Genomic DNA, 14,560 nt, shown 5'->3' on the forward strand with positions numbered 1-14,560 from the left:
GGACCAATTTTGCGACATCTGCCCAAATGTAGAGATGGAAAATGATAGTTCTGCGAGTTCTGAGCTGCCCCATGTACCTCAACTGGGTGTTATCTGTAAACTCCCTGTTCCAAGGTGCCCAGTCAATGCCAGTCCAGCAAAGAACTGTGTGTGACAATTGGGCAAGATTACATGGGTCCAGCCTACCCACTCATACTGTGCTGGGAGCACCTTAGTTCAATAACCCTGACTCTGTGAAGTAGAGGGAGAGGGAACCCTGCTACCACTCAAAAGGTAGCAAATTGCAAAATCCTCTGTACCAGCCATACAAAAAGCTTACAAATATTGTATATGATTCATTAACACCAGAAAACTGCAATTGATGGGTGGGTCACCAGCTGTTTGGAAGGTAGAAGAATCATGTGGCACGTAATTATTACTATTGAATGTATAGAAATTCATGTTTCATTTTACGTGGAAAAGTGAGCCTCAAGCAGCATTTCCATTAGTTTATTACACTGCTGAGCAAATATAAGTAATCAGCTCAGCTCTTAACATTTCATTATTGCAAAGCTCCCGTTACTGTAATGCTTTTGTGAAAGCCATAGTTCCAGTGTATGTATAATTAGTACTGTTTCATTCGAGAGCAAAACACAGCTATGTTTTCTTTTACATAGATTTGTACATGTGGATTTCCAGCCTGGATTCACTTTTAAAGGCACAGTTATTTAAGAGATTCACAATATTGCTTTTGAAAGAAGCTTTGTTTATGGGTGTTTCACCCACAAGGCTTTCTACCAAGCACTTGGATATCTCGCCAGCACACCAGTTTCTGTAATTGATGTATAATTGTATAGTTATTAAAGTGAGAGAATGAATGGTGTCTGTGAGGAAAGGCTTGACTGGAGAGGAAAATAGAAGAGGAATTTGAGTCAACTTGCCATTAATTCCTTTCCCCATTAGTCAATCATTATACAATAATTTAACCTTCTAAAACAATAGATAAAAGAATTCAGCTGTAAATGCCAATGTTCAGCATTGTCAAGGCCGTAATCAGGCAATTATCTTTTCTACATATGTGGCTGACATTTGTCCTCACCAGAACTTTTTGGTGAAAAATCAAAACATGAACAGTTTGGGTTGAAAACTGAAAATTTTCAATTTGGAAATGCTGACATAGTGTCTCTCATGCGTGTTGTAGTTTGGGTGTCACAAGCCCCTTTTCCTCTATGGGCTACATCGTCCATGATACATCATAGTTCCTCCTCTTGCAGAGCTTCCACAGTATATCCCAGGAATCCTATAGCTCTGGTGCATCATTGGACAGGTAGGAAGTCTATGTGGGGAGCACAGTCCATGTAGGACAATGGAAGCATAAGGCACCTGCATAAGGCACCCCAGGCATAACTATGGAAGTATTTCTTAATAAAAAATGTCAGTTTTCACACAAACATTTTTTTTAGTTTGAGCCAAAAATAGAAATTGTTTTTAATTATTTTAGATGATCTGGGTTTTTTTTTAAGTAAGATAGAATTTCCTTGTGTGGAAAGCAGACACTTTTTTTGCACAAAATATTGTTTAGTTGAAATCTCAAATTTTTATTAAAATGTTTGATGGAAATTTTTTGTCCAGTACTAGTACTAAGCTTAACACAACTAAGCATTTCAAAAATATTCAATAAAATGTAACTGAAAGATTTTTTAAAAGTGTTTGAGGCAAGACTAAACATAAGAAATTTAATTCCAAGCAGGATACATTTTACAGAAAATTCTGCTTTTAAAGTGACTTGTTGCTTAATGTCCACTCGACAGCCCTCCAGGATTGGCCTAGAGTCTCCAGAAATTAAAGATGAATCTGTTATTACAGATAAAGTCATGTGATGACATTTCCAGGAATACTTTTAACCAAAATTGTCAACCCTAAGCCTAGGGCCTAGCTTTTCAAAGTGTTTAGTGTTTTAACACTTTTTGTGAATGTTTAAAGAACTGTAAATTAACTAACTAATCTTTTCAACACTCCTGAGAGGCAGGTAGATAACAACTGTTATTACAAAGTAATATTGCAAAGAAAGTACTAAAACTGGTGATATATAAAATGTGAGGCCAAATGCACAATATAAGCAAATTTTAAAAATATCCTTAGAAGTTACTTATGTTCATATCAGTACATATATCTTTCCTCTTTTTATTTATCTCTGGCTTTTAATCCATACTTGCTATGAACCGATTTACCTACGATAAGTAAATTTGTGGGGACACTCAGATTTTTAACATCATTGTGTTTGCTATCATAAAAGACTAATATTATCTTTGAAATATGATACATGCAAATGTTTCAGAAAGAAGTATGATTTTTCAAATTGGTGAGGACTCTTTAATAAAAGAAGCAAATGGAAAAAATAAAAGAGTTTATGTGATATTTTATTTTACTCTTAATACCAAAAACCATGATTTACTTGGTAAAAATAAAAAATTGTTTTGTTATGCAGGGTACAATTTTAAAAGGAACCATTGGGATTTAGGCTCCTAAATCATTCAGACACTTTTGAAAATTTTACCAGTGGCAATTTATTATTTATTTATTTTAAAATATATAATACCTACCTCTTATTTAGCCTTTCAAATTTGTACAATGCTTTACAGAACATAGATATGACACATCCCTTGTTACAAAGACCTAATCTGTCTTTTAGGCTGTAAAAATATGTACATTTGTAACTCGATAGAAGCAATGCTTTGAATCATTTATGATGTTTACAATTATTTGTTTGGTTGTTCCTCCCCATCATGATTTCTGTCTATCTTGTGCCCCTTTGTTTCCTCCCTCTAGGTACATCTAGACTTCACCTCTCTGTTGACAGAGAGATGTAGATTAGGCACGTCGAAATTGCTAATGAAGCACGGATTTAAATATCCTGCACTTCATTAACATAAACATGGCCACTGCTTTTTTTCGAAACGGAGCTTGCTTTTTCAAAAAAATCCCGGCAGTGTAGGTGCAGATCTGTCGAAAAATAAACCCTTTTTCGAAAGATCCTGTAAACCTCACTTTTTGAAAAAGGGTTTATTAGCAATTTTGACGTGCCTAATCTACATCTCTGTTGACAGCGAGGTGTAGTCTAGACACAGCCTCTGTGTCTGTTCCTTTCCTTTTGTCTTTTTCCTTCTTTTTCCCTTCACTTTTCTTCCCTGTCTGTTTTATGCTCACTTCTTTATCCAGTTCTCTTTTCAGTCCTTCATTTCCTCTTTCCTGGTCTCTCTTACTCTTGTTTTTTGCTTCCTTCTCTGATTGTTTCTCTTCATTTTCCATGCCTAATTCTTCATGGTGTCTCTGCTGTTCTCCTCTAGCCATGGTCACCAACTTTCTAATTGCACAAAACCAGTCACCCCTGCTTCCCTGAGGTTCCACCCCTTCTCTGAGGCACCACCCCCTGTTGCTTTCCATGTCCCTCCCCTACTCACTTTTATGGGCTGGGACAATGGTTGTGGTGCTAGGAATGAGGGGTCCAGTTAGAGGTGTGGGTTCCAAGTAGAGCCAGAAATAAGGGGTTTAGAGTGGGTTTAGAGCAGGTTGGGGTAGGGGTAGGAGTGCAAGGTCCTGGCAGCACTTATCACAGCTCCCAGAAACTGGTCACCTGATCCCTGAGGCCATTAGGCGCATGGGCAGCCCTGGAAGCTCTGGGCACACTGCCCCCCCACCCATAGGTTCCACCACTAGTTGCAATTCCTGCAGCACTCAGGGAGGGGGCAGCATACCCGCCATGTAGCTGAGGGCCACCAGGACCTGGTGGCCACTTCCAGGGCAGGGAGCCCACTGTACTACTGACTAGACTTTTAATAGCTCAGTGGGTAATGTCAACCTGAGTTGCCAGAGTTCCTTTTCAACTGTGATAGAGATGTAGCCGTGTTAGTCTGGTGTAGCTGAAACAAAATACAGGACTATGTAGCACTTTAAAGACTAACAAGATGGTTTATTAGATGATGAGACTCATCATCTAATAAACCATCTTGTTAGTCTTTAAAGTGCTACATAGTCCTGTATTTCCTTTTCAACTGGGCATTCGGGTCGAAAACTGGATGCTTAGAACCCCAGTTCTATCCCACATTTTGGTACAAGCAGCAGCAACACAGTGCTGAGAGGCTGCACTGACACCTGGAAGCCCACTTTCAATCTCATTTATCTAAAAAAAATGTACATATGAAAAGAGAGAGAAGAAAGTATTTCAAAACATTGAAAAAATAGGTGTGTGCGCCTTTACTATAGCTGAATAGCCCCATCTAGTGTCTGAAAAATTAATCCATTACTTAAAATTACTATCTTGTGCTTTGCTTTGGTCACTGTGTTTCTATAGCAAGTACTTTCTATTTTGATTGCTTACTTTAGGAAAACTTACCATTTCAAAACTGCTGCTTATTATTTCAAAAGCTTCAGAGGAGTAGCCGAGTTAGTCTGTAACAGGAAAAACTTAAAAAACAATAAACAATCTGGTAGCACTTTAAAGACTAACAAAACGTGTAGATGGTATCATGAGCTTTCATGGACACAACTCACTTCTTAAGAAACCCGGCTCAGCTGAAGAAATGGGTTGTGCCCACGAAAGCTCATAATACCATCTACATGTTTTGTTAGTCTTTAAAGTGCTACCAGACTATTTGTTGTTTGTTTTTCTTATTATTTCAGTTAATTGAAAATCCATTTAAGCTTATTGTATACTTATCAGTAAAATATCCTCTTGACTTGTTTCATTCCTCTGCATTACTTTATATAAAGTGAATATCTGTATTCCACTCAGTTGTGTTTGAATTCTGTTCTAATAAAATCTTAATAGAAGAAAGAGAGAAAAATTTTCCACTTTTGGTTTTCCATATGTTCTCCCAGTCCTCCTTGGACCATGAGAACTGCAGCTCCTGTTCCCAATTATCTTTAATCATTACTTCAAAAGAAGATAACTCTAAATTGAGCAATTTATATGCCAGCTGAATAGCTAAATATGCCAGAAGCCAATCTTTAGACCCTCTATATTTAACTCTTTCTTTGAAGCTCGAGTAAAGTATTGCTAGACTAGTCCCTTCCAATGTTATTAGCAGCAGATAATCTCAAGTACATATTAAAACATAATACCTGCATCATGCCTGGATTGTGATCAGATAATGAAAGAATAGAAAGGTTCAGATTCCAGCTCTGTGACTTGTCTATATATGTATTTATTTAACCTCGGACAGGTCACTCATTCTTCTGCCTCAGTTTAACTAGGTCAGAGGAGTTGCTTTGAGGAGTAATTTATTTTTGTTATGAAAGTGCTTTGTCGTTCTCAGATATAAGACAATGTGCAGGTGCCATGTATTGTTATTTACTCAATCCATATTATTCACCAATTGTTTGTGATATCTGAACATTGGCTAGTGTTCTTCATTTCCCCTGATTTTTCCTATATCAATATTACCAGTGATTTTCCCCAAAGTAAAATGAGTATTGAACTTGCTAGTTGAGATTGCTTTATTATTGAACCCTTCTCTAGGACTCTGCAAGATGCACTGAAATGGAATCAAATGGATTGCACTAAAGAGTACTGTAGAGCCCAAAACTCCCATGTTCTAATCACAGCTCCTGACATTTTACCCATCACTGTTTGAGCTTCCTTAGAAGATAATCACCCAAGAACAAAATGTGAAATGTGCTGTCAAGAGGCCAGAATTACAAATAGTGCTGTCAGAGTTTCAAGCATAAAGATGCTGACTTGCTCAGATGGCATTGATTATTAACAGAGGCAGCTCTTTGTCAAGCTGTATAGCTTAGTAGCCAGTAAATACCCAGCTGTATTGACCTACTTTTATCTATAGTGTTGTGGGTTCACATTTGGATCTCCAAGCTGCCTGTCATACAGTAATACTCAACTGAATAGGAACTATGAGTATAATTTCTCACCAGGATACTGTAGAGAAATGTTTGTTCAGCTTTGCTGCATTTTTTTCAATGTTAAACATCCAAGTAAATAATAACACCTAGCTCAAATATAGTGCTTTTCATCAGTAGATGTCTAAGTGCTTTGCAAGGGAAGTAAACATCATTATCCCTGTTTTACAGATTGGGAAACCGAGGCACAGAAAGTTGAAATAATGTGCCCTAAATAACCAAGCAGGACCAGAGTCAGAGTTGGGATTAGAGTTATCCAATACGTAATACAGTGTGCTAGCCATTAATACCAGATTTATCAATTCGCCTAAACCCAGAAGACTGTCTTATGTTAAATCTGATGTTCATGTGTCCATGGAAATGCTAAAATCATTGCTGTGTAACAAATTAATGGCAGCCACCCAAGAGAGAAAAACATTCCCCTTCTTTATTAGAAATGCTTGACCTTTAGGGTATAAACAATTCCTAGGATTAAAAAAAAACCCTGAATAATATGTCACTTTTCCCAGAGCTCTATATTGTATTTTCTTACTACCCAATAAAAAGAAAGATATCATGAAAATTGAGTGGCAACATAGCGCATGACTAATACCTCCCAGTAAAGATTCATTTTTCTTTATGTAATGAAATTGCAAAAGCTCCTTTATTTTTGTCTCTTTAAAAAAAAAATCAAACATGAGAATCAATCTGTAAGGATTACATGACAATTATCATGAGACTAAGGTCACTGTCAGAGTGTTAGCAATGGGCAGACTCCCACTAATTTCAATAACAGTTCATTTTTAAAGACTGAGGCCCTGATTCTGCAATCACATTAACCCCTGAGTAATTTGACTCATGTAATTCCATTGACTCCAATATGTGCTTAGATTTACTCTCGTGTGTAATTCCATTGGAGTCTATTGACTCCAATGGGATTACACACGAGTAAATCTAAGCATATATTTCAATGTTTATATCACTAGGGACCAGGGGCAGATGACAATTTTGCGGGGCCCCGGGCAGCGTAAATCCGCGGGGCCCCCCCTTTGCCACGGCGCATGCGCAGTGATGGCATGCGCATGCACAGCGGCGCCACGGCGCATGCGCGGGGCTTTTTGAAGCGCGGGGCCCAGGGCGATCGTCCCGTTCGCCCTGCCCTATATCCACCCCTGCTAGGGACAAATGATAGCCTTTATACTTTGAATCAGAGTCTTTGGTACATTAGGTTCTGAAATTTTTTAGGACCAGTCAGGTAGCAGATTAAGTGTACTAGCAGGTTTTGGAAAGAGAGGCTTCCATACACTTATACAAAATTAGTTGTCCACAGGGTTTAAGATTTTTTTCCCTATGGCACTACATTGAAAAGCACATCCTAATTCTAGCCCAAGGGATACGTCTACACTAGCCCCCTAGTTTGAACTAGGGAGGCTAATGAGGGCGACCAAAATTGCAAATGAAGCGCAGGATTTAAATACACCGCACTTCATTAGCATGTTCCCAGGCGGTCGCCAGTTTGGAAATTGACTTGCTTGGGGTAACTGCCCGTGTCTACACGCGGCAGTGAAACGAGAGTTCGAAGTAAACCCCTAACTCAAATTAGCTGTTATTCCTCGTGGAATGAGGTTTAATAGCTAATTCAAGTTAAGGGGTTTACTTGGAACTTCCGTTTCATTGCTGTGTGTAGACGCGGGCTGTTACTCCAGGCTAGTCAATTTCCAAAATGGCGACCACCCAGGAACATGCTAATGACACGCAGGATATTTAAATCCCGCGCTTCATTTGCAATTTCGGTCGTCCTCATTAGCCTCCCTAGTTCGAACTAGGGGGCTAGTGTAGACGTACCCTAATTTTATTTTAGCAACTAGTACAAGGGAACAAGTAGTTGCATCAGGATGAACAGTTGCAGCAGACTTTACACAAGCTAAAGCGTGGACAATATTTTCAGTGACTAACTTATTACTGTGTTGCAGGCAGGATTAATGCTTAGATTAGGTGAATCAAAGAGTGACTGAACATTTTAGAGGACTGTTAAATGGATTTGGAGCCTTTCACCTGTGCACACTATACCTGTTTAGTGGTGTGACATGGTATAACAGACACTGAGGCCTCTGCCACACCATGCCCCAGAAAAGGACAGTGAAGAAGGACCTCCTACCAACCTAGAATGGCTGAGGGGCACACAGCCTGTCAGGGCCCAGCAAGTTAGTATAACAAGAGCTGCAGGAACAGAGTGAGAGCATTTCCTTGCTGGAGCTAAAGGATTGTGACTCAGTGTACCTGGCGAGCTGAGGGAGCTACAGGATTTTAGACAGAGCAGAGGGGCAGAAGCTGGAGGCAGCAAGGGCTGGTTTCTGGGATGCAACTAAGATAAGGCCCTAAGATAAGGATGAAGAAGATGCAAGGCTGTGTGGAATCAGAGCTGTGGCAGCACATAGATAAAGGTTCATGACAGATATAGTTGCTGTTGGAGGGTCCCTGGGATGGAGTAGTAGGTAGACCTGAGTCTCCCACATTAGCTGCTGGGGGAAATGGACAGGATTTAGAGGCACCCCCGTATAGGAACTGAACCCTTTAGTGGTCCAGCAAGAGAGCAGGGCCTAAAAGGCCCAGAGGGGGCCAGGACATTACCTCCATGAGGGAAGCCTTGGAGTATGGCTTAATACCACGTCAGAGACCATTGATAAACTACAGGACTAATTAAGGACCTAATCATTAGGAGGTCTACAAGGAGAGAAAGTGCAGATGCATACACACTCGCGTGAGAGGCATTCATGAAAGGTGAGTGCAGTCCTTCAGAGGGGATAAAAGGAGAATGCCAGTTTCTAGGCCAGTCACTCTTGCACTTTTCTCCAGACATTTTAACAGAATGATGGGAATAATTAAAAGAAGCATTTGGTTTGCAGGCATGAGTTGCATTTTTCAATACTGTAAGCAACTACTTCTTTCATAAAAAGGGGTAGTTTTGTATCCTATAATATTGGTGAAAAAATATCAAGAAAATACATGTTTAAAAGGTCAACGGTTGGGCTTCAGAAGTGCATTCTATAGTTCTAGGGAATATTGTATAGGAAGGGAAGATGGAAGTATGTGCCTAATAGATGTTCTGATTCCTTCTAAATCAGAGGCTCTGTAACTGTAGTTCATTGCCTTCTGGGGAGAAGTGGCAGATCGCAGTGTTTGCTACTGAAAGAAACTGGGCAGATGGGGAAAAGAAAAAGTAGACCATGGATAAAATTTTCAAACGCATCTAAGTGCCTTAGAAGACCCTTTCAGTGCGGAAGTTACTAAGATGCTTTTGAAAATGTTTGTGATTGTCATTTTTCATAAAGAACAAAACACCTATTGCACTGAAGATAGATTTTTGCTTTGGCATTTTAGGGAGTCACAGATGGGAGAAGAAGCTATCCACAAAATAATCTCTCTATTAAAGCATGAACCACACTATGGAACAATTTCAGAATTCTGGTAACATGTTCCTCCAAAGCCCCAAGATCCTGAAACTTTTTTGAAAATGTATTATCACCCCATAACAGAGATGCATTTTATGTGTTGTGGCTAATACTGGGTATAACTGTATGGAAGATGCATTTGATTTTTCAGTGAAATGCTAGGTCTTGTCTCCACTACGCAACGCTGTCTATTTCAGCTGTGTAAATAGCATAGCTGAAGTTAACATACTTACTGTAGCATTTTACGTGTGGTTAGGTCAATGGGGGCTGCTCTCCCATCAACGCCGGCTACTCTTCTATTTTGGTGGAGTACTGACATCGATGGGAGCTTGCTTGGAGATTGACTTATCATGTCTAGAGCAGATGCGATAAATCAATGGCCAGTGGATCGATCACTGCAGCGAATTTAATAATACAGTATTCAACACTAGGTTCTGCAAGGTTTTGAACACCTATTAATAAATTCTTTTTGTGTATTTATATATACATAAACAGGAGGCAGTATGGTGTCTGGAACTCTAGCCTAGGAAATAGGAGACAAAGGGTTCTAGTTCAGCTGCGTGTCATTTTGCTGTACTATGTCTCATTTTCCCCTTCTGTAAAATGAGGATAATGAGTCTGACCTCCTTTGTCAAGTGCTGTGAGCTCCACTCATGGAAAGTGCTATAAAGAACTACATATTATTGATCACATAATTTTGTGCAACTTTTGAAAACAGTAAAAGTATGTGTAGTCCCCTTGGGTGAAAAAGCACTTATGTAAGTCCACAGATGTGTGTTCCTGACAAAGTCAAACCAGACTATTTTGTAAGATTCCCTACTTTCAACTTGGTGAAATAAAACACTGACATGACTTGATCCAGTTAGGGCAGAGTTGGACCAAATTCCCTTTGTATCTACTGTGTTTTTTCTGTTAGTTTTTTTGGTTTTTGTGTTGTTTTTAGCATAATCCAGAGGATACAAGATGACACAATATAAAAATGTAGATGGTTTACCAATGCTATATATATAGTATAGGTGTAAATGTATCAAATCCCTTAAAATGTCTTATCACAAAAATCCACCATTTAACTTAGTGAAATCCATTACAATGGGGTAAATTAATAGGTAGAAATGTTCAGTTGTCATGTTAAGAAAATTAAAAAAGGACATTATGCCTGTACCCCAATGAATAGACCTATTCCATTTATTAAATGGTTTTATTAGGTAGTGGCATGCTAATTTGTCTTAAAGAAAAAGTGATGTGACAGATGTTAAGTGGTACATACACAGTACAGTGCTTTTGAATGGGTAAGCAATGCCCTTTTGTTTCTGTACAGCGAGCCTCGAAAAGTCATCCTGCACAAAGGCTCCACGGGACTTGGTTTTAACATTGTAGGCGGAGAAGATGGGGAAGGCATTTTCGTATCCTTCATCCTAGCAGGAGGGCCAGCGGATCTCAGTGGAGAGTTGCAGAGAGGAGATCAAATTTTATCTGTAAGTATAAAATTGGCTGGCTAATTACTGGTTCTTGTTGTCTTTTCATGTGTTGGGAAAACATAATCTTGGCTTTTCAGTCATTACTATTTCACTGAAATAATACCAGGAATTTCTTAAAATGTTTGGACTATTTTATTTTATAGATTACATGACATAAAGCGTATAGAATATATGGTGAGATATGTTGAAAAAGATTAGTAGCATTTCTGAGGGAAGGCCTGCATAACTCACACAGAGCTTTGCCATCATAGAGTAATGTCATTCCAAATTCATGCTAATAAAGCCTTAGATCATACATCACTTGTGCATGTGTGAACAAAGTAATATCCATCTTTTTATAACCTAATACAGAATATAGAACTAATAACCTAGTGGTTCCTTTAATTGAGAAAGTGAGGGACATGAGTGAACAAGATTTTCAAACCAGGCCAGCTTCCATTTAGACACTCACACTTGGTCTACATTACAAGTTAGGGGTGTGATTCCATTGTGCATGAGTGTAAATAGCAGGGTAACCATAAATAGCATAGATAGCAGCAGCAAATACATGATTTACCTGTCTGGAATACAAACCAGCCCATACCCCAGGGGCACCAACTTCACACGTTGCCGTTACCTGGCTATGATGGCTATGCTGCTATTTATATTCATGCTAGCTTGTTGTGACTGTGAGCATGTATATGGGAGTGGGGAATCACACCGCTAGCTCACAGTATAGATGTATCTTCAAATAAGAGCCCAACTTTCAAAACCATCCAGGAGCTAATTGTGACACTTATGGCCAGATTTTCAAACCCAGCTCAGCGTATTAAGGTGTGACATTCTTCTAAAAATCTAGTCAAGTGTGTCACAATGAGCTGCTGGGTGCTGACCATGTTTGGAAGCCTAGCCCCTATTTAGGTTCTAAAATGCAAGTGAGCTCTTTATTCTGCCCACTTAGGATCTATAGTAGTGAAAAGATGGATGCTGCAGTGGTCAATCTTCCGGCGTTTGATTTAGTGTGTCTGGTAAAGACCTGCTGAATTGAACACAGAAGGCACTCCCATAGACACTGGTACTCTTCGATTTGTGAGAGGTAAGGGAACTCGATGGGAGTGTCCTTCCATTGACCACCAGCTGTGAAGCAAAAGATCAAACTGAGGTACATTGACTCCAGCAATTCATCCAGCAGAGGTTGCATAGCTTAATTTGAACTTTGGGGTAAGTACAGATGTGGCCTCAGAAAAGATTTCTTGGCTAGAAATGTCCTTTTTTTCCCCTGTTGTGCTCATATGAGTGCAACTCTAGAAAGGCCTAGTAATCAAATCATTTACATCAAGTACCAGATTGTTCTTTCTTCCTCTTTCACACCCTTCTTGGAAACAAGCTGGACAGAGTCAGAGAGAACCTCTATCTTTTATTTTCCCTCCTTTGAGAGAGGTAATATTGGAACAAGCTAGACCATGGACGCCATCTAGTGTATTTTGAGCTCATTAGCATGTGTTCCAATACAAGAAGTTTAGCTTTGTATTCATTATTTCTGTGCTTGTAATGAATTCAGTTGTAGCTCTGCAATTCATTTTTAGATTTTTAATAGATAAAAGCTTTTGCAGCTTTAAGCTATATTTTGCATGCAGAGTCTCATTAACATCTTTATAATCCTTTTTCATGTATGTATTGCTAGTGAGCTGTTAAGAAATAGAGTGATTATGTTTCAAGGACTGCACAACAATTGGTCATATGATTTAAGTGTTCTGTATAAAGAGGATTTTAAATCACAATCAGAATATCCATAAAGTATCCTCCTGCAATGGTTGAGCATATGGAATAATGAAGATATACGGTGCAATCTCTGGGTCTGATTCAATGTGAATCTATGATGGTATTTGGTTCTCATCACTATGCTCAGCCTGTAAGGATGACCTAGCTATCTCAAATACTCTGTTCAGCCCCATTACTATACCTGAGTTCTTCCCCATCGTTAAATGTATTCACATTAACAGTACCTCTGTGAGCTACCTTGTGTTAGTTACTATGTTTTACTTGTGTAGTTTCCATAAACAAACACATAATATGTTGATGGCTGCACTGTCACAGATTCCCACAGGTGTATATTCTATCAACCAGGAGTCAGGTTCCTGCTACATAACAAATGTTTAAGGTTACATTCAAAAGGGAGTTTGAAATATCATGTGTTCACAAAACAAAAGTAGAATTCCTAAGTTAGTTCGAATTAATGTTGTAGTGTAGACGTATAGGATAGATTAATTATAGTTTTACAAGCAATCGTGTTACTGTTGGAAAGACCTAAAACTGAAAAAAATATAAAGAAGAAATATTGTTTCTCTAATCTGTTTCAGTTACAATCATTTTACTTGTAGGTAGCAGGTTAAAACTTTCAGGCAGATGTGTGAAAGTGTTGACATTACAATTTGGAAGACACCCATGTCTGGTGTGTAGCTGAGTTTTGCACATGCTGAAAGACTCTTGTTAAGAGCCAAGCACCAGGTATTTAAGAGTACTTAGAACCCACTGTCAGTTTCATTTAGCATGGACACTCTAATTGACAATTTTTTCCCCATTTTTTTCTTCTCTTTCTCTCCCCATCTCTTCTCTGTCTCTGTTATTTATTTTGTACTCTGGACCCCTAAACTCCATTCATCTGAAAAAATGGGTTGTGCCCACGAAAACTCATGATACCATCTACATTTTTTGTTAGGTGCTGCAGGACTATTAGTTGTTTTTTAAGTTTTTTTCTTGTAAAGGTATTATCATTTCCAGTTCTCTGTTCTTTTAATTTAATGATGTTGGTAAGTCTGATACATGTATTTAACCATAACAAAATCTGCAAGTATTTAATAGCACTTTGCCTCTGAGATTCAGGCTTATTCTTTAGTCCAGTTTCTTGGTTGCCCTTCCTTGTGCATCAGTCATAGTTTTCCAGTCTATTTACATTTTCATGACACAATTGTTCCATCTCTCTTTATTATCTTGTCACCGGTCTTCTAAGATTTTTCCATCCATGAGCAGAGTGAGTTTTATCTTGTGCACCAATATTGAGGGCATGTGCACTTGTTTGGCTGTGTGCCACGGTGGCACCAAGTTATAAACCTCTCCCTTTTCCCCTCTGCTGCCTTGTCTCCCTTCATCCCATCTGCTACCCTGGTATCTGCTGCTGTCCCTCACCCTCCTCTGCTGTCCTAGCTCCTGCCCTTCTCATTCCCATCAGCCCTCCTGGGAACTGACTTCCTCCCCATCCTTCTTGACATCTGCACCTGCCCTTCTCTTTCCCCTGTGTCCACTCCTCCTCTAGCCCTACTCTGATCATCTGTAGTTACCTCTCCCCATACCCTCTCCTAACATCTCCCTCTATGCACCTGCCCTGCCTCTCTCATCTGCCCTTTGATGCCCATCCTTCACTCCCCACGTCTGCCCTCTGCTTCACCCCCACAACCTCCCTGGCACCTGCACCTTCCCTTACCCCCTGCACCTCTTGTTGCCACCCCCCCTTCCATCACTGGCCATGCCATCCCAACACCTGTACCCCTTGCACTCTTTCTCCCTACAGCCCACCCCCTCACCAGCTTCTGCCCCAGTTCTCCTTATGCCCCTCTGTGCCCTCACACATGACTTGTTCCAACCCCGGCCTTCCTCATGCCCACCCTCCTTTCAACCCCTCTTCTTCTGGCACCCACTCCACCCCTCTCCTCTTCCTTCCTCTTGCCCCCATTGCCCCTCCCCTCTCCCAGTATCGACCTGTTCCCTCTCTTCTCCCACCCC

At 39.7% G+C, this 14,560-nt stretch overlaps 1 protein-coding gene across 16 annotated transcripts in view; it reads left to right on the top strand.

Annotated features, from left to right (window-relative positions):
- Window positions 1–14,560, top strand: part of DLG2 (discs large MAGUK scaffold protein 2) — a 1,584,089-nt gene that overhangs the window by 1,270,084 nt on the left and 299,445 nt on the right. For all 16 annotated transcript variants that reach the window (XM_075919430.2, XM_089775764.1, XM_089775765.1 and 13 more), the window contains one exon: window positions 10,642–10,798. In XM_075919430.2, coding sequence (XP_075775545.1) covers window positions 10,642–10,798 — 157 coding nt within the window. The remainder of the gene's footprint in view (window positions 1–10,641; window positions 10,799–14,560) is intronic.

Source organism: Pelodiscus sinensis, chromosome 1 (genome assembly GCF_052426305.1).
Source record: "Pelodiscus sinensis isolate ZL-2025 chromosome 1, ASM5242630v1, whole genome shotgun sequence".
Taxonomy (NCBI): Eukaryota; Metazoa; Chordata; order Testudines; family Trionychidae; genus Pelodiscus; species Pelodiscus sinensis.